Source organism: Danio rerio, chromosome 15, assembly GCF_049306965.1.
Source record: "Danio rerio strain Tuebingen ecotype United States chromosome 15, GRCz12tu, whole genome shotgun sequence".
NCBI lineage: Eukaryota > Metazoa > Chordata > Actinopteri > Cypriniformes > Danionidae > Danio > Danio rerio.
Window position 1 is genome coordinate 16,104,694 of NC_133190.1, and position 25,350 is coordinate 16,130,043.

At 34.6% G+C, this 25,350-nt stretch overlaps 2 protein-coding genes across 4 annotated transcripts; both read right to left on the reverse strand.

The window, feature by feature from the left end:
- Window positions 1–1,513: 1,513 nt before the first annotated feature.
- On the reverse strand, window positions 1,514–8,557 carry trappc6bl (trafficking protein particle complex subunit 6B, like). Its single transcript, NM_200661.1, is given in 7 exon segments — window positions 1,514–2,337; window positions 5,213–5,306; window positions 5,407–5,490; window positions 6,420–6,537; window positions 7,683–7,750; window positions 7,834–7,925; window positions 8,525–8,557. Coding segments are annotated over 6 exon segments (486 nt in total). The 5' UTR covers window positions 7,924–7,925; window positions 8,525–8,557; the 3' UTR covers window positions 1,514–2,305.
- Window positions 8,558–10,356: 1,799 nt separating this feature from the next.
- Window positions 10,357–24,007, reverse strand: si:ch211-116o3.5. Of its 3 annotated transcripts, XM_073922754.1 has the most exons (5): window positions 23,827–23,855; window positions 23,646–23,749; window positions 18,287–18,737; window positions 13,585–13,851; window positions 10,692–11,681 (listed from the first exon to the last, which is right to left on the reverse strand). In XM_073922754.1, exons 3-5 carry the CDS (start codon window positions 18,696–18,698, stop codon window positions 11,212–11,214), a joined length of 1,149 nt encoding a protein of 382 aa, XP_073778855.1. In that variant the 5' UTR covers window positions 18,699–18,737; window positions 23,646–23,749; window positions 23,827–23,855; the 3' UTR covers window positions 10,692–11,211. The 3 variants fall into 3 exon arrangements, with proteins under 3 accessions (NP_001292503.1, XP_073778855.1, XP_073778856.1); NM_001305574.1 differs by having other exon boundaries at window positions 10,357–11,681; window positions 23,646–24,007; XM_073922755.1 differs by lacking the exons at window positions 18,287–18,737; window positions 23,646–23,749; window positions 23,827–23,855 and adding an exon at window positions 14,640–14,721 and having other exon boundaries at window positions 13,585–14,005.
- Between the last annotated feature and the right edge of the window lie 1,343 nt (window positions 24,008–25,350).

Genomic DNA, 25,350 nt, shown 5'->3' on the forward strand with positions numbered 1-25,350 from the left:
TCATTGTTATTATTTGATTTCTTATCTCCAAAGAAAATAGAACAATTGTCTAAACTTTTATTTTTTTAACCTTTGTTTGTAAGAATAAAAAAGAAAAGCCATACAATTACAGTATTGAGTTACTCCACGAAAAAGTCACTAGTTGCACTACTTTTTTTTGTAAGTAACACGTTACATTTCTTTACAGTTACTTTTGTGTTACTTTTTATTACCTGGCTGAGGCTAGATCTCTTTCAGAGCTAATTTTTCATTCTTTTTTTTTATAGAGTTCTACTACACACTACACCTTCATTTACCTTTAATAAACACATTAAACAAAATGATTTAGGATAATGTTATCTGAGAACTTTCTGAACCCAGAGCTATACATGCTGTATGTGCAGCAGATTATTTAATGTTTAAGGCAATGTGTTTGCTAGTTGCACTATTTGTAAAATCATGTCCATTGAGACAATCCCCTACAATTTTCTTCAATGCGTTCAAAATAATAAACACATTCTCTCATTGACTGTGTGATTCATTGTGACTACTAATTTTAGTTCAGCAATTTATTTTCTAAAAGCTAATTAATTAAACTAAAAAATAACTCGAGTTACGTTTACGTTTATTTTTTTAAGTAATGCATTTCTTAACTCGTTACTTAGAAATAAAATTTTATTAAGTAACTCACGTTAATTGTAATGCGTTACCAAACAACACTGTACATGTATACACATACACTTTTGTATATTTCTATGATGTGCATATATACACTTTATATTTATTTATTTAATATTTTGTATCCTTTATTTAGATTAAAATACAGAAAAGCTGTAGCAACAAGTAAAATCTGAGTAACAAAATATACTCAACTAAAAATTAAATGTATATACACTTTTATACAAGTATATAATGTATGTATATATATATATATATATATATATATATATATATATATATATATATATATATATATATATGTGTGTGTGTGTGTGTGTGTATACACACATATATACACACACACATATATATATATATATATATATATATATATATATATATATATATATACATACACACACACACATATACATATATATATATATATATACATATATATATATATATATATATATATATATATATATATATATATATATATATATATATATATATATATATATATATATATATATATATATATATATGTACATACACATACACACACACACACACACACACACATATATATATATATATATATATATATATATATATATACATACAGTACATTACAGACAATTTACAATTTAGCGTACCCAATTCACCTGTACCGCAAGTCTTTGATATATATATAATATAATAAATAAAAAATATATAAATATATAATAAAAAGTCAAGTGAAAAAAACAATCTATAAAATGTTTACCCTGATTTCAGAAACAACAGTCAACTTTGCCAAATGTAGACCCAGAATACAGAAAACAGTCAAAACTTCCAGATGCAAACTAAGAATTAAAGAAATAATGCAAGATTTAATCCTCCATTTATTTGAAGATTTGCAAATTCATCTGGATATTGAGCATTTGATGACAAAAACACGCTCTACACAACACAACTGTACCAAAGACTGTACCAGTAAAGACTAACTTAAGTGCAAGAAGCTTGTACAAGATCATACAAAGGAAACTTTTATGAAAGCATGTTATTGTATTAAGCTTTCATCTGACTGATGAAGACTGCCCTCTACTGGTGAAATCAAGAATCTGTTTGTTGTCATTGAACTAGCAAACCCAAAAGTTGTTTCTTCAGCAACCACTCACATCATTCCATACGATTTTCTTTATTTCTCAATTAATGAATCAGATCTTTTATTATTAAATTATGGCTTTTAAAGATAACCGTGCATACTAACAGTCCCAAATTTTGAGAAATAAATTACATTTAGAATAAAAATGCAGGACAAAACTAATTTAAACATTTTTAATATCTTATTCGCCAAAGAGGTATAAAAGTGGCCAAAATAAGTTACGTGACCTGATGTTGTATCGTATTAAAATATTAGGTTATGAAATGTCATGTTAGTGAAAATATATTTCCATGATTGTTACAATAATCCAGTCTGCTCTTGAGGTAGAATTTATGACAATCAATATATTTCCAAATCCATCTGGTGGAGCGAAATATTTAGAGGAATTATGAAACAGTCTCACCAAAATATGACTCGAAACCGCATTATATGAAAAACAAATGTTGTAAACATGTCGAATATAGGTTCATCTAACTCACATTCACATATAAAAGTTCATTTCTCTTCTTCTCCATCCTACAGTTTCTGAACAACAACCTGGAACTTGCCTATAAAGAGAGAGAGAGACAGAAAGAGAGAGGGGGAAAAAAGCTTTAAAAACATTTAACCAGTGTATTGGCTTGCCATTTAAAGTATCGCTCACATATTTTTGACATAATATAGCCAAAAAAATTTACAATTGTACTTGTTTATCAATTTACTATATACATGTGTTGTATATAGTAAAGTCATATTAATTAAATGTAAAAAATACACATTTTCCAGGCGCACAAAGTTGAAAGCATCCTAACTTTTCAAAATGCTGCGAGTGCACTGCGAGTCATGTGAACCATCAAGAACCATCCAATCAGCTTCACACTTTGTATGGAATATACACATTTCAGTAATAAAGGTAGAATAATTCCCTCAGATAAAGGCAGAGCACCCAAACACTGCAGTGCTTTTTTATGTCCTACATAAAGCTTGTATTAGAGATGCTGCAAGAGTTTGTCATCCTCTAAGAAAATAATTGTTGGTTGCCTAGCAAAAGCAGACAGATGAAAGTGCAAATTGCTCTAAAATTGGTGAAGGAACCGACTTTTACTGTGCGTTAACACCGAAGCAGAGCATCACAGTTCACCCTGGCGGCCTTGGTGGCAACACTGTCTGCCCTAACAGCTCTGGCAGCAAGAGCGTCAAAATTTGTTACATTGATCTCGTATTTAAAGGGCTGTTGCAGCATATCAGCAAATCCCTTACATCCTCACATAGAAACATACTTTCTAGTGTTGTGGGCCTTTTATCAAATTTATTTAACTATAGAAGATCAAGCTGTTCCATGTGGTGTGGCTTTGCTCCACTTATTTTATGTGCCTGAAACAGCAATATTGTTTTGTACAGTCATTATAGTTAGCACATAAACATATATACCATTAATGCACATCAGTAACTCGCCAATAACCTTTTAAGTTATGTCCCTGTAAGAAAACATCATAAATAACTGGAAATCCAGCAACCTCAATATTCATCCCTTGTGATCGGAACCAAAGTTTACAGAACTGTGTTCTCTGGAATCTTTTCAAGTGTTGGATACCTACATTCTGATTGCTTGCCGCCAAACCACGTCATAGCTCATTGCTATAGACCTTTGTTGCTGCATGGAGGGCGCCATAGTAACCAGCGCCTTCCGGTAGGGTGCTTAGAACTTCCGTTAAGAATTGTCTTTAGCCAGAGCAGTATTTCTCAACTGGGTGTCAATACTGTTTTATTGGCTTAAAGAGTATTTTTGTAAAGCAAAACTTTAATTTAGACAGAAAGACGTGTATTAAAGCCGTTATACTTTTTGCAGATGCGGTGCAAGTGTGAGAGAAAACCAGTCTCCTAATTCAGTGTCTGCCATCAGATCACATGCTGAAATACAGCATCAGTGTTCCTGTCCTGTCCTGTCTGCTGGCTGATTCACATGTTGATTCTAATCAGGAGCCATTTATTATGCATTTAGTTAGTGTTGTGTTGTGTAGTATTTACCACAGTATGTGTATTTCTGTCATTTCAAAATGCCACTTTATTTTCACTTTGTCCCACATTTTTAATCAATGTGCTATTGGGACAGTACAGGTTACATGTGTGGGTCAAACATTTTGGTTAATTACATTTGTTTGGGTTGGTTATATATTTGAAAGAAAGAGAAAAGTTTGATTTAAGCGATAGCAGGGTTCAATTTACACGGCACAATGCTGTCTGACTACAAGAGTGAAACACCTTGCAGCAGTTGTTTTCCATCCCTTTAGATTGCATTTCTAAAATAATCGGTCCAGGAGGCGGCGCTGATCAACAGCAGTGTTAGTTCAAAGACGTTAAAACCAGGTAAAACAGACTAAGCTGTCCGAATGCATTTATATGCATCAGCTGCCGACCGGAAGTTCTTAGCATCCTCCTTTTGCATACACGCAAAGCATGAATAATTTCGCGTTTTAACAAAAAGGTCTATAAAGTTGACATGATTTTAACTCTTCTCGAGGCCTACACCGGTGACGACACACCACGCCTCTCCACACCACTGGCTTCCATTGAAAATGAATAACTTCCAGCTATGTCCAGCTACACTCTCGCCGCTTTCCGTGTGTACGCTCAGTTAGATGCGTTTTTGAAACAATATGTAAACGGCCACTTAAAACTGACACAAAATCTAATAGGACATGCTTCATTGATAAAGTGCACTCAAAAATGAAAATTTGCAATAATTTACTTAACCTCCACTTGTTTGAAACCTATTAGGGTTTCTATCTTCTGTTGAACACAAAGGAAGATATTCTAAAGAATCTTGGGGAATGAAAACAGTGAATACAAAAAATACTATGAAAGGACTATGTATGTCAATGGCTGCTATTTCCCAACATTCTTCAGAGTATCTTGCTAACAAAAGAAAGAAGTTCATTAAAGTTTAGAACCACTTGTGATTGTGAGTAAATGATGAGAAAATGTACATTTTCGGGAGAATTGGTTAAATACATATTAGCATCATAGATTTGTTCATTATGTTTTGTACTCACAGTTCACTTAAAGGGACAGTTCACCTGAAAATGAACATTTACTCATTACTTACTCACCCTCAAGTGCTTCCAAACCTTATTGAGTGTCTTTATTCTGTTAAACACTAAAGCAGATATTTAGAAGAAAGCTGAAAACCTGTAACCATTAACTTCCATAGTCTTTGTTATTTGTACTATGGAAGTCAATGGTTACAGCTGTCTTCAAAGTAGCTTCTTTTGGTCTTTAACCTCACAAAAGAAACTCAAACGGGTTTGTAACAAATAACAGAAGTGATTAAATAATAACAGAATTTTCATTTATAGGTGAACTATCTTTTTAAGCCAGAACGCTGGGTTATTTCAATATGCATATTGGTGCTATCGCTGATTTTAAGACTGGTGTAAAACATACATGATGGCATTAGAGAAACCTCAGCAGTGACCACACTCTCCAGACCCAGGTTAGAAAGAGCTCCTCGAATCATCCCGCAGGAAAAGGCCAAATACTGCAGACAGCACACAAATACACAACCATCAAGACCGCATTTCTCAAGGTGGAATGAAATATCTGATTTAATATAAATAATATATAGAAATGATACTCACTTTAGGGGCCTCTTCAAGGTATTGCTTTCCACTGGAAAACTGAGTGAGTAGTGCAAACTTATTATCCTGCAAGACGTATGTGCCCTAGAGCAAAGACATTACAGTCATATTAAAATGTGTTGCAAATTAAACAATTATTGAGAAAAAAAAATAACTGCCTTTATTTAATAACACTCAAACGATTTTAAACATTTATGAGTTACACATTGGAAGATATTAAATAATGTTTGACAAAACTAGAAATTGACTTTTATATTAGAAGAAAAAAATGCTTTTTAACAACATTCCTCAGAATATAATTTTGTGTTTAGTAGAAAAAAAAAACTCAGTTTCGAAACCAGTAAACGATGATAGAACCTTCATGTTTGTGTGAACTCTTCATTTACAATACACTAAGCTGCATCATATTTACTAAACGAAATGTGTTCTTACTTCTTTTGGGCTGCTGATTTCAACAATTGTGTTGTTTTGCTTAATTATGTACATTATTTATCTATTATGCATTGTTATGCACTTGAGAACCATTTGTAAAATGATGAAAGTATGTTTTATCATGTAAAGCATTAAACATGACAAAACATAATGTAACAAATGAAAAATAGATAAATATTCCTAAAAAAAACTCTTTGTTAAAGTATCAGCTGATTTCATGTGCAATGTCTTATACAAAACATTTTTCAGATTTTATGCAAAATGACATCTGATGTTTTAAAACATCCAAAACGTGACACAAAGTATTTAACTTTTTTTTTTTTTTTTGGCTGATTCATTCATTTAAAAAAAAAAAAATGTGATACTTCCTTGGTAGTAAACAGAGTTCTTAAACATTCCTTGAATACAGATTGTAAGTTGATCATTTGATTATTATCAAATGATTAATTTTCATTCAATCATTTATTTTTTGTGACAAAATATATATGTGATAGAAGGTTTTATTATTATTTGTGAACTTCATCAAATGAGGTAGTAGTTGTCTCTATTCTTCTTATAAAGATAGTACTGAACATTGAGACCTGATGGTTGGTCCTCAAGTTGTCGATTTGTTTTTTGAAGATAGTGCTCCAGAAGTCTTTACATACGAACTTCATTATGTCCAAGTCATCTTTGAAAGTGGGGCAGTCTTTTGTAAACCTTTTGAAAAACATGAGCAGAGTCATGGCATTGTTAGATTCAAACGGAAGCTTGTGTGCTATCCTCTAATAATAAAACATAACAGTGACTTATTTGCTCACAAAACGGAGTTCTTAAGCCCCCCTTTGATTATTTTCTTATTTGGGTTTTCTTTCTGGCTAGAATAAAAGCTTTTAATTAAAAAAAAAAAAAACATTTTAAGGTCAAAATTATTAGCCCCTTTAAACTATATTTTATATTTTATATATTTTTTTTCGATAGTCTTCAGAACAAACCATCGTTATACAATAATTTGCTTAATTACCCTAATCTGCCTTGTTAACCTAATTAACCCAGTTAAGCCTTTAAAAACCCTTTAAGCTGTATAGAAGTGTCTTGAAAATTATCTAGTTAAATATTATTTACTTTCATCATATCAAAGATAAAATAAAACTATTATGTTTAGAAATGTGTTGAAAAAAAAAGTGTTCCCTCTGTTAAACAGAAATTGGTGGGAAAAATAAACAAGGGAGCTAATAATTCAGACTTCAACTGTGTGTGTGTGTGTGTGTGTGTGTGTGTGTGTGTGTGTGTGTGTGTGTGTGTGTGTGTGTGTATATATGTTATGTGGAAATAAATATTCGTAATATGGGTACAATAATATCTGATCCATCGTCATTGACAGTGACAAATACAGTCATGTAAAAAAATAGAAAAAAGAAAAAACATTTATTCTGACCTCTGTAAAATTTATAAAAGAAAAAGGGGCCATCTTGCTGATAAATAGGTCAAATCTAGTGGTTTTGGAAAATATAAAAAATAAAAAATACTGGCAAAATATAAAGATTTTAAATAAGTGTTTGGGGCTCCACTGTGATCCTTAAATTTATCATCAAATGACTCTTGCTGTATTTATGCCTGAAAAGAATTTTTGGTTCATATTCATTGTTACAGATTCTAAGATATCATGCATAAATGTTAATGTAGAAGTAAAAAAAAAAAAATGAATTGTAACTTAAAGAAAATATATATTTTTTAAGAAGGGTAAAACGAAATTGCGTTGGATAAATTGTTTTAAATATTGGAGAGGAAACAGGTTTATAAACTGTGACTTAAAAGAATTATACTTCAGTGCATGTATAAACAACATGTAAAACTCACAATACCTTTCAATAAGTCCTTGTCCAACTCTGAAGCCCATCAACTCTAGAGTAGAAACACACGTCACTCGCTCCTGAAGAAAGCAAATCCCAGTATGAATGACACAAGTAAACAAGACAACATGACATAATTATTAAAGAAAAGAAAACATGGTACCTTATCAATGTCATCACGGGTCGCCTGCTCTTTGTAAACATGAGCAACAATCTCCATGTGGAGGAACTCAAACAGAGCGTCATCTGCCATACCTGAAAGACAACATCCACAGGAAGATCCTCAAACATCTGTAAAGGCTCACACTGAAGATCAGACATTTTAAAACCAACTGCCTCTTTTATTTCTATCTCTCACTATGTTTACTGAAGAGATGACAGTTGTTGCTTCATAATGTCACAATATTTGAATAAGCATTTAAATGCATACAGGAATAAATATAGATTTAAGTAAACTAAGAGCAGAATAGAAAAGCATAATAAAAACAAAATATTCTTTACACGTATTCGTTTATTCAAATATTCAATTGTGTCTATTCCTGAAAATATGAAGCTGGGTCTTTCCATGCCAAATGCTAGAAGAGCTGTGCAATTGTGTCTTCACTGTAACGTTTTGTTTAAATAATAATTAAATCACTCTTTTCATTTAAAGACTACATTGAAAATAAATAACTGATACGTAATGCTAAAAACTCACAGCACATAGAAATGTGCATCTGTAGAACTGTTGACTTCTGCTCAAACAGATCAGCTAATGCTATTCTGCACATCTATCGATATTTAACGATACTCGCTCAATTAGTTGGCCGTAAATATGATGTGGCGTCAGCGTAAACACTTTTAAAATTACTTACTGCTTGCACGTATCTTCAGGTGTGGAATAAAAATACATTTATAAAGAACCAAACACTTGTCCGTCTTCAGTTCTCCTGCTGTAGCGCCGATTCTGACAACCAATACTGCCACCTGCTGTAGTGGAGGAAAACACGGGAATATCTGACGCTTTCATTTTTCTTCCCTCAAATTACACATTATTTTTATGATGTTTCACAAAATTACCATTTAAATACTTGAGTCTTTACTGTGTTAAACGGATGCAACCTTGACAGGACTTCTTTTAAAAGTATTAAAGAAAATACTACTATCTCTTTAAACAGTAGCATCAATAGGCTACATAACATTTGCTAGTTAACAAAAATATCCTTATAAAATATTAAATGTGGTACATTTAGAAATTTTGTAAATATGTCTAGCTTGTAACTGAAAGCTTTTTCATAAGTGGAAATTAAATTACCCGGTTCTTTCCACCATTAAACTTTGGCCTGGTATCAAGTTTTTAGTGCCTAAGAATTACTTAATTCATTTTCTTTTCGGCTTAGTCCCTTTATTAATCCAGGGTCGCCACAGTGGAATGAACGGCCAACTTATCCAGCACGTTTTGACGCAGCGAATGCCCTTCCAGCCGCAACCCATCTCTGGGAAACCTAATAACTTTATTTTAAAATCCTTCATAAATACTATTCCAGTAATTCTTTATTATCTAAATTTAATATAAACAACTCATCGCAATGCACATTATGTTCTAATCTGGAAAAAAAGTGCATTTATTTTAGAATGCAATTTTGTAGAATAATTTTGGACAGAAATATCTTGGCTTGTCATCTCAGCTTACAAAAAACTTTTTGATTTTTATTAATTCTTTCATTTTCTTTTCGGCTTAGTCCCTTTATTAATATGGGGTAGCCACAGCGGAATGAACCGCCAACTTATCCAGCATATGTTTTTACGTAGCGGATGCTTTTCCAGCTGCAACCCATCACAGGGAAACATTCATACACACTCCTTCACACTTATACACTACGGACAATTTAGCCTACCCCATTCACCTATAGCGCATGTCTTTGGACTGTGGGAGAAACCGGAGCACCTGGAGAAAACCCACGCAAATGCAGGTAGAACATGCAAACTCCACACAGAAACATCAACTGACCCAGCCGAGGCTCAAACCAGCGACCTTCTTGCTGTGAGGCGACAGCATTACCTACTGCGCCACCTCTTTTTTTATTTTGTGACAACCTAATTTTTTTGGAGGGGGAAATTGACGACACATTTTGAATTGTAAGGAGCTGGACAATGTGTTTACATTTTTTACTTTTTGTGGCCTACAAATGTAGGTAGAGTTATTCAGTGTTTGCCTAATTTTAGAACATTTTGTATTGACTTAAAACTTTGTAACACTCTCATAATTCTAGTATAGTTTGAGATATTTATGTTTTATTTTTTCATACGTATTTATATATTTTTATTTTCTTTAAATATTTGTTTTCTTTCATGTATTGTTTTTTTTTCCTTAGCTTTTGTAACGTGTGTTATTAATTGTACAATGAATATGTATCATTTGTATTCAGGTCACACAATATTAGCACAAATCAATGATTTATGTGTTCCCTGTTAGTAATGTTAATTAAAAAAAATTAAATCCTTACAAAAATTTGCCTACTAGATTTATTATATTAGAACGGTAGAAAACGCCTTTTTGCCTCACTGATTACATACCTGATGCTTAAGTACAAATACCTTGCTTAAACCATGGTAAGTGTAGCAAAAATAATGGTGAATTTATGGTTGGTTACCATATTTTTTATTTTAGTGTTTAAATTGTTACTGTTATATTATTTACATGTATGTTTCTATTATTTTTTGTAGTGAAACCATTGCTAATTTTCATACGATTATCTAGCTAGCTAGCTAGCTCATTTGATTGATGGTCAAGAGAGAGAGGGAGACATACAAATAGATAAATTACAAACATAATCCACACATTAATAGTATAAGTTGCTGATATGATTACAAGTGTATTTTACTTTTACTAGCTGTGTTTTGGCTTGACTCTTAAACTAACATTTTGATAGAGTACCCATATTGAACATAAAAATAGATTGTCAGTACCCCATATATGAGAAAGAATTAGTGCCGTTACCCAAAATGTTTGCATGTATAAAAACAGTATGACACCACACATCAGTGAAATATTACTTTATAATAAGAGGCAAGCAGTTATTGAAATTAACAGTTCATACTAAATCACATACGAGTTGAGATTAGATGATTAAATTGATGACGACACACAGCCTTTCATTAAAATCAGCCTTGAGGTGTGTCCCAAATCTGACTGGAAGAAGCTCATACTTTTACACATCTTTAAGCTTACCAGCGACTTTTTCTCAGATAATGCTAGATGATTACGGACAAAAATCTACCTTGGTCCAAACTGTGATTTCAAATCAGTCACTGCTGAATGACTTACCATCTAAAATACACATCAAGTGTTAGTTCGCAAACAACCCAGACTAAATAAATAATAACAATGAGTCTATTGTTGTAGTTCTCCAAAGTGTTACTGATTAAAACATCAGAGCACCAAATACTTTCCTATGAAACTGAAAGAAAAACACGTATTCTGCTGATGTTTCAGATATTGCACTCCTGAAACATCTACATGACAAAAGAGTTCCTATCAAATGCATAACAACCCAAGCACTCAATCATGCTTACACAGCCCATTCTGCACAATAGCGTTCTTGGTTAAAGATGAAATCTCTAAAGAAGGTGGACTAGAGGCGTTTTTGTTGCGTTCTTCCATGGTTTGAGAAATCTCATTTTCAATTGTCGGTTCAGAAGGAGACCTTTTGTGGACTTCCAGGACTGAAACCTTCCAAGGAGCATCTGTTGGTTCGGTTTTGGGCAAGATAAACGTGGGACATGATTCAAGAGTCTGCGTTTGAGCTTCATGCACGGTCAGACTGACTGAGGAGTCTATCTCTGGGGTTTTGACCTTGGGCTGGTGGTTCCTGGTGAAATTGGAGAGCTGCTCCAGTACCTGGATCTGGCGGTCCATCATTCCCAGCATGCTGCAGTGGAAGGCCCTCTGCTCGGCTAGCTGCTCTCCAAGCCGGTGGTTTAGGATAGTCAGTTGCTGGAGGATAAGACTGCTGGTCTCCTCAGAAGTTCCTGCCAGAGTAAAACGGGAACAAAGCAAGTAAGCAGTGTTGGGTAAGTAACTTCAAAAAAGTGATTTATGAATTATTACCTTCAAATTGTACTTAAATTACTTTCTAATTAATTGGTCTGTAAAGTAACTTAATTATTCAATAAGTAATTTAATTTCTTGACTCAATAATACTAAAAATTCTTACTACTTCTAAAAGTTTGATGGCCTTTTAGGTTACTTTTTTTAAATGAACAGGACATTTTAAACATATTTACGTAGAAATTAAATGTATTAAAGAAATAATGACCATATTGGCCAGACTGGTTCAAGCTGATAGAAAGACAACAGTAACTCAAATAACCACTCATTACAACTGAGGTATGCAGAGGATACATCAAACCTTGAGGCGGATGGGGTACAGAAACAGAAGACCACACCGGGTGCCACTCCTGTCAGCTAAGAACAGGAAACTGAGGCTACAATTCGCACAGGCTCACCAAAATTGGACAGTAAAAGATTGGAAAAACGTTGCCTGATCTGATGGGTCTTGACTTCTGCTGCAACATTTGTATGGTAGGGTCAGATTTTGGTGTCAACAACATGAAAGCATGGATCCATCCTGCCTTTTATCAACAGTTCAGGCTGGTGGTGGTGGTGGTGTAATGGTGTGGGGGATATTTTCTTGGCACACTTTGGGCCCATTAGTACCAATTAAGCATCATGTCAACGCCGCGACCAACCTGAGTATTTTTGCTGACCATGTCCATCCCACATTGTATCCATCTTCTGATGGCTACTTCCAGCAGGATAGAGTGCCATGTAATAAAGCGCAAATCATCTCAGACTGGTTTCTTGGACATGACAATAAGTTCACTGTACTCAAACAGCCTCCACAATCACCAGATCATAATCAAATAGAGCACCTTTGGGATGTGGTGGAACAGGAAATTGGCAAATCTGCAGCAACTGCGTGATGCGATCATGTCAATACAGACCAAAATCTTGTTGAATCTATGCCATAAAGGATTTAGGAAATTCTGACAGCTAAATGTCCAACCCGGTACTAATAAGGTGTACCTAATAAAGTGGCCGGTGAGTGACTATTGACATTAATCTGCTACTCAATTCATTGTTTCTTAAGCATGTGTATTCATCTGACAAATCTAAACTTATTCAGTTGAAAAAAAGCTGAGAAATGATGCTGGAAATATATTTGTATAATATATATTATAAGTCTATATATTTACAATTACTCTGCTTCTCTGTATTAATTTATACATAACCTCAATTAATTTATGCAAAGTATTTTAGGCAAGTATATTTAAGTGACTATAATTAAATTACATAAAATTAAAAGTAAATCTTTACTTTACTTTTTCATTAGAAAAGTGAATTACAGAAACTAGTTTATTTGTAATTTGTTACACCCAACAATGCTTGTAAGATGTTTTAAAGAACTAGTTAACATTTAGAATAAACATTTGCTAGTAATTTACTGACTACCGAGCCTTACGAGTTGGTAATTTATTTATTTTCATCAGCTGAAGAATAAAATTATGGGTTTGAGGAAAAACATGCAGGATTGTTCTCTTCATATTGGACTTTGGCACTAGTTTAAAGATACAAGAATTTGTGGTTAAAAAGTCTTATCAGTTTTATTTTTTTAAGAAAATATCTTACCACCCTTTGAAGATACATTGAAACTGCAGTTTGAAAGTTCAAACCACCTCAAAAAAAATCCTGCATGCTTTCCTCACAACTTTGACCTTTTATAGAGGCTTCAAAAACAGCCATCGCTAATGGGTATTCCATATACATCTCACAGTCCTAGTGTGTACGAGCTTTGAGTTCTGTATCTAATTGCTTCGTAAGTCTTCTCAACACTTCTCATAACTAGCAGATAAAACAAAGTCAATATATCACCTGGGAAATCATCATGGCTGCAGTCAATGGCATCTCTGGTACTTTCTGTGCTGTTGGGCGTGCATAGGGAAGGCGGTTCAGTCTTCACTGCATAGAGGTATTCTCCTGACAGGCCCAGGGTCATCACTTCATCTGGTCCTACAGCCCAACTTGGAGGCTCAGATTCAGCCACGTCTTCTGGATTTAGACTCTTGTCTACTTCAGGTTCAAGGGTAGAAGGCATGCTCTCAAGATCACATTTAGGGATTAGACCTTCAGGCCACGGACCTGGAATAGGATACAAACAAGACAAAATCTCACCTTACACAAAGATCACATTAAAAGGCCCTGGTATTCAGACTTCTTTGTTCACTCAAATAGGGTTTAAAAGTTTGTTCTTGACCACTTTCAAATGTAGTTAAAAATGAATTTGACTGAATTGCTTTTAGGCCGTACTCACACTAGGTACAGTTGCCTCGAACCGGGCCAAAGCACACTTGTCCCCCCTCCCGTCTTTTCGACGGCCTGCGCTGACACCACAAACGGGCTTCGGCACGCTTACATCATCGCTGCTGGGCTGTTCAGTGAGAAGCGCTCTCTCACTCAGCAGCACAGTGGAGATTTCTCTAGTTATATCGTTTCAGTCGTTTGGTATGCCGTCAAATATTTCGCCAAACAGTCCTTAGGGATGCGGGGACACGCAGTCAGATATTTCACCGAACAGATCCGCCACTTTTGGCGCTCATAAACAATCATAAAGCTCAAGTGCTGCAGGAATGAGGAGGTCTGCTGAAGGCGCCCAGCTGTCTTGCAGTGAGGGGTTTGCATCTTTAATAAACTACGGCAGTTTGCGTTCACTGAACAGTAAGAATTATTAATAAATCCGTATGAAACAGTGCCTTAAAAGTCACGTCTCGCTTTCAGTTTCCAAGTGAACCGGGCTCAGGCACACCTCTTCCAACCGGGCCAGGGCCGGCCAAGTGAACCGGCTTAAGCCCGATTCAGCGCACTCACACTTCTCAAACGATCCGGGAAACGGGCCTGGGCATGGTACGGATGCCATAGTGTGAGTAGGCCCTTATAGTCTAGATCAGGAGTGTCAAACTCAGTTCCTGGATGGCCGCAGTGTAGTTCCAACCGTGCTTCAACACACTTAAGCTGCTTTTCCACTATCGTGCCAAACCGTTCTAAGAACACTTCGGTACGGTTACGGTTGTTTCTCCACTGAGCCTGGAACGGCGCGGCACGATTACAAACCGTTCTCAGTCCGGAATTCTCGGCACGGTTAGACAACCGTGCTGAACTGTGCTGACAGATTCTGTGTGTTGACGTCGCGACTCGGTTGCTAAGCTACCACAGCTGGCTCAGCAGAAGCGCGCTAGTCATCAGACATCCTCAATAAACTACAGTGCATTTAATATAAAATAATGATCCAGGTCTAAACGATACAGTTTGAAAAGGGTTTTAAAACCATAGAGCAGTCTCTGGCAGAGAAGTGAATAACTCATCACATTCTAACGAAGATATTTTATTCAATAAAGTTATTATTTTATTGACTTGAATACAGACCTACTTCGCCTGCTGAATGTGAGTTTATTGCACGCAGCGCTGTATTTCACAGCACAAAACTCGCTCTGATCCGGGAGAGACATGCCAACGACTTGCGCTGCTGACTTTTTTTTCCCTGCTGCGCATCGAATAAAGCGAATAAAGTCACGCTTTGCATCGTCCAAATTCCACAACAACATCACTATATCCATGGAACACGAACTTGCAGACTCTTTTAACAACGAGGAAATAATTGCACTTTTTAATTCAAAGCCAGGATAGCTTGTTAATACCGCGAGACCACCTGAAGGACGGCGTGTTCGTGTTGTAATGTCGGCCGTTCAAAAGACATTGCTTGAAAGCTTTACGGAGCGGTACTGTAACTGTCCAAGGTACTGTTGTATGATTTATATTATAGCATATGCACTAATAAACAAGTCAAAATAATAAATGAATTAAATAAATATGGATTCTTAAATGTCAGTATTGCTTTTACTCAAAAAATATCAATACGTTTTGACAAATGTTTTATAAAAACAAAATGAGCAATTTTCATCATTTCAGCTATACATAAGTTATATGACATTTATGAGGCATGTAACATGTTTCTGTGTTTTTTTTTTTTTTTTTGTGGTGATCTTTAATATAGCTACGCAAATATTTTCTAAAACGTCTAGCAATATTTCGCCTACAGCTTGTTAGTTAATAATGAACACAAAAATAATTATAAAAATAAAAATAAAATGATCAAAATAAAAAGATAATAAAGCAGCATTTTAGTGCTTTATATGCTTTAAATCCTGCAATATATGTGTTGTTTCATATTCGTTTTTTTCACTTGCTGCATTCGTTATTTAATGTTTGAATAGTAAAACAAATAACAGCCATCGCTTAAATGGTTTCATTTTACTATCAAAATGTAGTATATTTTATATCATTATCAACTTTTGATATAAATACGCAGTGTAATTTAATTTATTGTTAAAAATGAAATCATTTATGTGCTGTGTTTTTATTAGTGAAAGTGCCCGCTCACCTTTGACAAGGCCTGTCCAAAATGATATTTTTGCCACTATAATGCAAATGCACTATTATTGTTGTCTTATCATTGTTTTTTTCTGTTATGTTCAGAGAGTTTAAATATTATTTATTTCCCCTCCAATTATTTTTAATCATCACGTTACATTTTGGTAATTTTCCCTCCAAATAAAATTTAGCCAGAGCTGCGCAACATATAAATAAATAAGGGTGCACATTTAGCACCCCTATTTGATAGAGCGGCATAACAGTGTTTAGTCACATGCTTTTGCTTTTATGAAAAATAAATAAATAAATAGTTTCGGCTCTTATTTAACTTTAATTGAACAAAGGGAGCCGTTTACATTGCGTTACCAAGACAACTACTGATGTGTTTTGTGTAATGTTTTAAAGAGCTTTGTCGCAGCACGACAGTGGAAAATGAAACCGTATCCGTGCTGTCTGGCCCGGTTTGGCACGGAATGGAACAGTTCTGTTTAAAGAACGATTCAGCACGATAGTGGAAAAGCGGCTTTACTTGTAGGTTTCAAAAAAGCCTGAAGGACACAATTAGTTAGAACAACTGTTTAATTAGGGTTGGAACTAAACTGTGCAGAGCTGTGGCCCTCCAAGAACTGAGATTGACACTTGTGATCTAGATGATGATGTGTTTGACGGTATTAAAACATGCACAAAAGACCACCTACTTTTTGAATAAACTTTGCATCTGAAGTTGGTTAAAAGGTGGAAAAAATGGCACAATATTCTCTTGCAAGTCCCAATTCTAACAGAAACCCACAGCATTCTGCATAGTTCATCACCTTCAAGTGGTTCCAAACCTCTAAGACTTTGCTTCCACAGACAAGATAAAGAACTTTCAGAACTAAGTAACCCGACAGGCCATTGACTACTATTGTATGAAAAGAAAAAAAAGATAATTCTTAAGTCTATGTGCATTAGCGAAGTATAAATTAGGACTGGGCGATTAATCAAAAAGTAATTGAAATCAACTTTGAGAACCTAAAATCCATCAATTTTTTCATGGTCTGGCACAGCCTTCACATACGTGCGCACCTATCAAAAAAGTAACTACACATCACAAAGCTTTGTGACTGGTTGGTTTGGTATCGGTGATGAGGGTGGGTAGCATAGAGCTGCGTTTTAGGCAACGTGTGTTTCAATTTTTATATATAGTAGATAGTGTGTGTTACTTCAATTATTTTAAAATCAAGCAATGCACCTTACATCTCTCACTTGTAAAATGTGAGCATATTTACTATAAAAGACTTGTCAATAAATATAAAATAAATAATTGTAATTGAGTTAAAATGTTCAATTAATCGAGATTTAGATTTTAGGCCAAATCGCCCAGCCCGAGTATGAATCCTAACAAATTATCTTATTTTATATTCTAAGAAAGTCACATGTTTTTGGAATTAAATGAGGGTGAAACAAGTGACATATCAATCATATGTCAATGATTCTATGAATATAATAATTTTGTTATTTTAAAACAAAGGGAAAAAAATTTAATGTGAGCACCCAAATAGTGCAAAGTTACCATAAGCTACTTAAGTCGATTAAGTTAGAACTGGAGAAAAAAAAAATCGATGTTCGGCGTTTACTTTTTTTTTTCAGTGAAACTCTTTTTGTGTACAATAAAAGAGAATATGGAAATGAATTTGACCCCATATTAGGCCAATTTTGATACTCTACTTTCAAACCACTGATATTTGTTTGTACAGTGCCTATAGAAAATCATCATACCCAAATTAAATCATATTTTAAATAACTTTTCCAGCCATTGAAATGTTTTTGTGGCCTTCTCCGAACCTATGCCTTTCTGCAACTTTATCCAAAAAATCGTTTTAAAGCAGGGAGTAACGTGAGTAAAAGTACAGACTTTCAGAGGGTATGAGGATTTTCTATTGACACTGTATGCGAACATTAAAAAAAGTTGACAGCTGAGGTAAAGTTTATCAATAAATTACTAAAATCATGTGATTTTATGCAACAAATAGTCATTGTAAAAAGAGAAAAATCAAAGTTTAGCATCCCATTCTAATTTGGAATGACATAAGGGTGAGTAAACTACAGAGCATTAGCTTTTTCCAGTGCATGCAGACAAATAAACAAGTGATGAAAAGAAGAGCAGTACTGTCTGCATGGTCGTCCAGGTCTGCGAGTGACCGTCCCAGCAAAGCATGTCCATCGATGAGGCCGTCCTCCCTGCTTCCCGTCTTTGGTCTGCGCACCAGCATATGATCCAGCATGTGGAAGTAGCGGAAAGACTCGACGGCGGAGAGGCGTGCAGCAGGACTTCGGTAGCTGGCCAGTTTGATCTTACGATACTTGTGTTTAAGGCTCTTCCAGCGGTTGCGGATCTGGGTGACGGTGAAGTGGATGCCACGCTTTGCCAGACTGAGCCTCAAGCGTCGGAAGAGGGATTCGTTCCGCTGGCGCTTCTTGTCCAGCTCATGGACCAGTCCCATCTGCTCTATGAGGGCCAGCATGGCAAATGTGTCCGGTTCTGTCCACCACTTGTTGGGCTTCTTCTCGTTCAGGTTCATGGTCTTCACCCTGGTTGAGGCCCCTATACATGCAACCCACTCCGGAAAAAAGGAAGAATAAACAAATTGAAAAATATATATTAAGATGATGTAATTATGAGATTTTAAATGCACTTAAAAAATCCTTGATATCAATATTAATGGTCTGAGACCACAACAGAAATTGGGAACCAAAATGAACTTGATCTTTAGCATTTACCAACATACGTTTTATTTATAGTGTTTTAACTTCCACTGTGTTTTTTGCATTTTTTTTTTAATTGGCTAGATGGTCATGCTTATTATAACCCTATGCAATCGCATTTTTTACATCTTTCCCATGACATTCATTCATTCATTCATTCATTTTCTTGTCGGCTTAGTCCCCTTATTAATCCGGGGTCGCCACAGCGGAATGAACCTCAACTTATCCAGCAAGTTTTTACGCAGCGGATGCCCTTCCAGCCGCAATCCATCTCTGGGAAACATCCACACACACATTCACACACACTCATACACTACGGACAGTTTAGCCTACCCAATTCACCTGTACCGCATGTCTTTGGACTGTGGGGGAAACCGGAGCACCTGGAGGAAACCCACGCGAAGGCGGCGAGAACATGCAAAAGAAACGCTGTTTCCACACAGAAACGCCAAGTGAGCCAAGGTTCAAACCAGCGACCCAGCGACCTTCTTGCTGTGAGGCGACAGCACTACCTACTGCGCCACTGCCTCGCCCTCCCATGACATATTATTCTAAAAATGTGGAAATTCAATTTAAAAAAGCTTAATTTCAGAAATTGTGTTCTGAAATCTTGTCTTTTTCTTTATTTGACTGTTATGCATCTTTTTACTGTTTTGTGCAGCCTCTTACTAGGTCCATTATTTGACAATGACCATTCAAACACTCATTATAAGAGAAGATAAAGTGAATTTGTGTTCTTTGTTCTCTAATCTGATACAGTACAGTATTGGCCAAAAGTAATGTCAAGAGTGGACATAAGAACAAACTTTCACTTTTAATGACCCTACAAGATTAAATAAACCATCAAAATATGAGGAACATTTTACTAAACACTAAAACTGGTTAAAGTTGATGCATAAGCCTAGCATTTAGCAGTGATGCAAGTTCGATTCCCAGCTTGATTTCCTTTGCCGATCCTGTTCCCCTCTCTCTGCACTACATATTTTCCTGTGTGTACTCTACTGTCCTGACAAATTAAAGGTATTTAATCATATATATATATATATATATATATATATATATATATATATATATATATATATATATATATATATATATATATATATGATCAATAATAGAGCTTGTTTGGCATGCTGTCCCAAGAGAGAGCCCTGAGCTTATAACATCCTCGAGACCTGGGCTCTCTCCCGTTAGCACAGCAGGAGGTGAATTTGAGCTCAGGTAGTTCTTGATGAATTCCCCCAACTTTTACGCAAATGACAGATATACGGATGGCTAAAGAGAGATATACAGTTTACCAAGAGCTCAACTATAATGCCAATTTGGTATGTTCGATTTACTTAGGTTGCGTGTTTTTGAACTGTGGGAGCAAACAGCGTAACCTGGAGGAAACCCGAGCACAGGGAGAACAAGCAAAATCCGAACAGACATGTAGACTGGTTCAGTAGGGACTTTAACCAGAGACATTCTTGCTGTGAGTGAACCGCGCGAATTACTGGACCGCCACGTCACCCAATCTACATAAAGGAGGGGGAGTAGGGGATATTCTTTAAGACAAAGATACAGAGGTAAGAAACTCTGGCTATTTATAGTGAGCTGAGCCTGGTTAATAGTCGACGCGTCTGCTAGTTCACTTGAGTGCACACAGCGACTGTGACATCATCGCTGTGTTTGCTGAGGTTCGCTTTGGGTGCGCACAACATGATTTCTACTTGCGGAGCAAATTTTTTTTTTTTTTTGAGATTAGAGCGAACAGTTCGAGCGGCGCCACATTTGATTTAAGTTGAATATGAAACTCTTTGAAGAGATTTTGTCTGAAACAGGTACGACTGCACAGACATCTTTATGATCCGTGATTATAGAGATAATCAGATGATAATTAATTCTTGGTTAGACATTGCAACAACCGTGGGAAAAGATCAAAGTTTTTGTTAAAAAGTTTAGAAAAACCTGAGAGTTAAGTTTGCTGAAGCCAAAAGAGGCGCTGGCAAAAGTGGAGACCCAGGTACACAATTACAGAAATATGTTTTTCCACCAGTCATAGGTTTTAAATTGATGTATGTTACAATTTTGAGTTTAAAACAATTTAATAGTTACAAACTATAATTAAGGAACAAATTATTTCTTTAATAACTGGAAAAGAATATCTGAATCCATCAGTTTACAATATACTGATGGCCTGTTTTTCTAGGCTTTGTAATGGTCAGGAATGTTGGACCATTATTGCCTTTTTAGCATAAGTATAGGACAGAAACTAGCCAAACAGCAATGTGTGAATTGTGGAGCGGGCTAAATCTAAAAAAAAAAACATCTGTATTTTGAGTAAGTGTTCTTTTTTGTTTTTATTCTTGCCATACTAAAAAATATATTTGTAGAGCAACCCATTTTCTGTTGTCATTATTATTTAGATAAACTTAAATAGGTAAAACTGTCCGAGATATGAACAAAAGCAAGTGAAGCATCAAAGTTTGATAAAAAAAATCTTGAATGGTTATGAAAGTCCTTATAATCTTTAAAATAATTTATAAAAATAATTAGTGTAAAAATCTTGAATGATATTAATGATATGACGTAGTTCCGGAAACTTTCTACTTCTCTGTTTATCCGTCTGACTTAATGGTCATTTTCTTTTGACCGCCCCCTGTCATTTTAAAGAATGTCACAACGTCGAATGTGGCAGGTATAAAAGCCTCATCTGTTTCGTGAGGTGCGTGCACAGTCAGCGGAGGTGCACAATGTGGCACCAGGCGAAAGTTCAAATCCAGCTTAAGGAATCATTGGAGTCGGTGAATCATGTGTTAACTAGTGCAGGACCAGCTGTGGACAATCATAAGCATAAATCAAAAGCACGTGATCCTCTTGAAATTAGTTTATAAATAAACATCACATAATGGTCAAAACTATTTAGCAAAAAAAGAACATTTTCAGGTGATAAAGTACACATTGGCAACAATAATTAAAATCATTTTGTTTCTCCCTTGAAGGTGATTAGGGTTAGGTGTGTGCAGGGGGGGGTGTGCATTAAAGGTCCCATTAAGTGCTTTGAAATGTGCAGCTTATAAACATCCTAAAAACTAACAATACTAATACTAAAATCTAAAAAACTTTATTTTAATTTTATGGAAGATTTAAAAGCATACAGCTCAGCACCCGGCATCAACAATTTAATTGCTTTATAATCATTTTATAATATTTTGACAGATTTTGTGTAGCGCCTCAGTGAACTATGGCTCATTTGAGTGAATCCTACTATACCTGATCTGAAAGCATGTGAAAATGACACATTTACAACAGGAAGTCAAACAATAAAAAAAATGTCCACAAGGAAATATTTGCATTGTTATTTGCTAATTGCACTGACGTCACATGAGTGACAGGTTGCAAAAAAAAGGGATTATTGTCCCTTAGTATATATTGGTGAGATTGAAATCGATAATAAACATTGCTCTAATAAACATTTAGGACAAATTATTATCCAATCTTGCTTCCCCTATAAAGTATTAAGAAATAAATTATTTAATTCATTGGATACAAATACTGTTAAACATTTTAGAACAGCATATCTTAAATTTCCAATTCTCCCCAAAGGAAAATAAGTTCAATTTAAAATATTAAATTATATATATATATATATATATATATATATATATATATATATATATATATATATATATATATATATATATATATATATATACCCTATGAATAGGTTTTTACACTTGAAATTTTATTTAGAAAATTCACTGTGCCATTTATGTAAAAACATAATTTACAAAGAACACATATTTTTTACTTGCAGCTCCGTACAATCTTTTTGGAAAAAAGTGCAAGACTGGTTGATAATAAAGAATGTGGATGCTGAAGGTTTGACTTTCACATTACAAGATGTACTATATGCAATTAATAAAGATTGCTCTGTTTTGCATGATTTGATAAATATGATCATTGTATTAGCCAAATATTTTATTCATAAATGCAGATATTTTAAAACCCCTCCTCTACACAATGTCTTCATAAAAGAACTTAAAATCTTTTTGCATGTCCTGACTAAATTAAAACAAAAACTGCCTATTTTTTTTTTTTTTTTTGTAATTTATTTGTATCATATAACTTGCTAAAGCCGATATCTGTTTTATATTGACTTCTTTTTTGTTTTTATTTTCACTATTAATTTTACTCTAGTTTGGATGTTTTTTTGTCATTTACATTTTTTTTTTGTATTTTTCTATATTATTTTGTGAGCCTTCCAAAAGTTGAATGCCATTTGTTGTATTTAGATTTTGTATTTCCAATTAAAACAAAAAAAGAAGAAGGGATTATTGTCACTGCACTGGTCATCAGAGAATATATGTAATTGCAAGCTTTTTTCTTGTTATCATATAAAAATATGTATTACTATTACTAATAATAATAATAATAATAATAATAATAATAATAATAGACAGTGATATATAGTAAATGTTAAAAATGGCAATACTCCGTTAAAAATAGGTATTAGCCCTTCTTTTTAATGTTAACATAACATTATTCACTTCATTATTATTATTATTATTACTATTATTATTAAAAATAATATATTATTAAACTGATCATAAAATGTTCACTTGACAGTTACATTTTTTAAATATAGCAGACATAAGCGTTTTGAAAGTTAAAGTCTAATGCGAGTCATTATAGTATATTAGACCTAGTAGACATTATTAAAGCAAGTGACATTGATAATACAGTAACGTTATCCATACAGTAGAGATCAGTCCACAAACCTGTTAAGTTGTAGGCCTTCTCCTGCACATACTGTAGTGCTGCAGGGATTCATCGAAAACGCCTCCCAATCCGATGAGACGCGGTGCATTCGCCGAATGACCGACTGCGTAAAAACATGTAGATGTCTGATGATAGCGAACGATTTTCAACGTTATCAGCACACTGAGAACATCTGTTTACTTCATACTGAGCCTTTTCCTCTTGATTCCTCATAGAAATGAAAGTCAGGGTAGAATGACCATTTGCCTGAACTCTGAAACCTGGCATAGGCAGAGATTAGCGGCCCGTATTACATTTATTGTTGTTCGTGAATAATAGCTGTGCGTTTATTTAAACTCTTTTAATGTGTATTTTTATTTAAACAACATTTAGGTATGACAAAGTGTCTTTTTTCAAATGTGAATTGTTGTTCAGGACGTTCGTGCGTTAGGACGTGACGCATGTTACTTTTTACAGCGCTGACTAGGATGGACCAATCACAGTTGTTTTGTGGTTCAACTGTAATAATGTTTTTGTAAATATTCGTTCACAAATTTATAATGTTATTTATGTTTTGCATATTGTGTAGGAATCACTGGATTGACGATAATTTGTTATTTTTTATTTAGGTGCACAAATTTCTTAAAGTAAAGCAAAACATTTTGGAATTTTGGATGGGGCTCAATGTTTGATTCGGGGTTTTTTGGGCCGTCAGGCACCCTCTAGTGGAAGAAAGCTAACATCAAATATAAAGCAGCATCTTTGCTACTGCATTTTCAGATCTTGACTGGTTGAATAACATTAATTTGTGAGTTTGATACTGCCATCTGTTGTTTCGGAGACTTTAAAGACTTTAAAACAGTAAAAACTTTATAAAGAATTAGGTGGAAATCTGTTATTTTTGTCTTATTTCAGTGTGAAAAGCAAAGCTGAAGGCATCACAAAATATGATGTACATGCATAAATTTGCAGAGGTGTTTAGATTATTACTGGTCTGTACACAAGATGTTACTTTTAAAGATATTATTTTTGTTTTTTATGAATCTGTCTCTACTAAAAGAAGTAGAGATATACATTTATTAATTCATTTTCTTTTTGGCTCAAGCCCCGGTCAGATTACACGATTTAGGCACGATTTTCTTGACGTAGGGTGTCGCAGGGAATCATAAACGACAAATGGGCGTTGTGACACGAGATTCAATCATTTCTTCACGTGTAGTGTGGAGTAGTACACAACAACCGAAACCATGTCTGCGACGCCTCACGACACCGTCGCAGCAAGTCTAGCATGTTTCATTTTTCCCCCATCTTCACGACGAGTTCCGTCATGTGGATGACACTGTGCAATAGGAGCTCATCATTTCTCAATTATATCAGTGAGTGCTGCTGTTAATGCACTCGTCAGGTAATTAAAAATAGGCTGCATGCATACTTATAGCTTTATGGGTGGGTCACGGGTGGATAAGATCAATTATTGGTTGAACAAACTTTAACTAGCCTACCTTTTCTAAAATATTAAGGTGTGTATAGCGGAAAGTGTTTATAGCGGACTTGTTTTAAAGCACATGACCTCAAATGTTATTCATTATTCTTGTTTATTGATAACTGATCAACAAAAGATACATAAAAATTAAGTAAAAAAAAATAGAAAACAAAATTCAATTCAAAAAGATATTTTTTTCGAAGAAAAATATACAAATTATATTTTTGTTTGTATCTCCACTA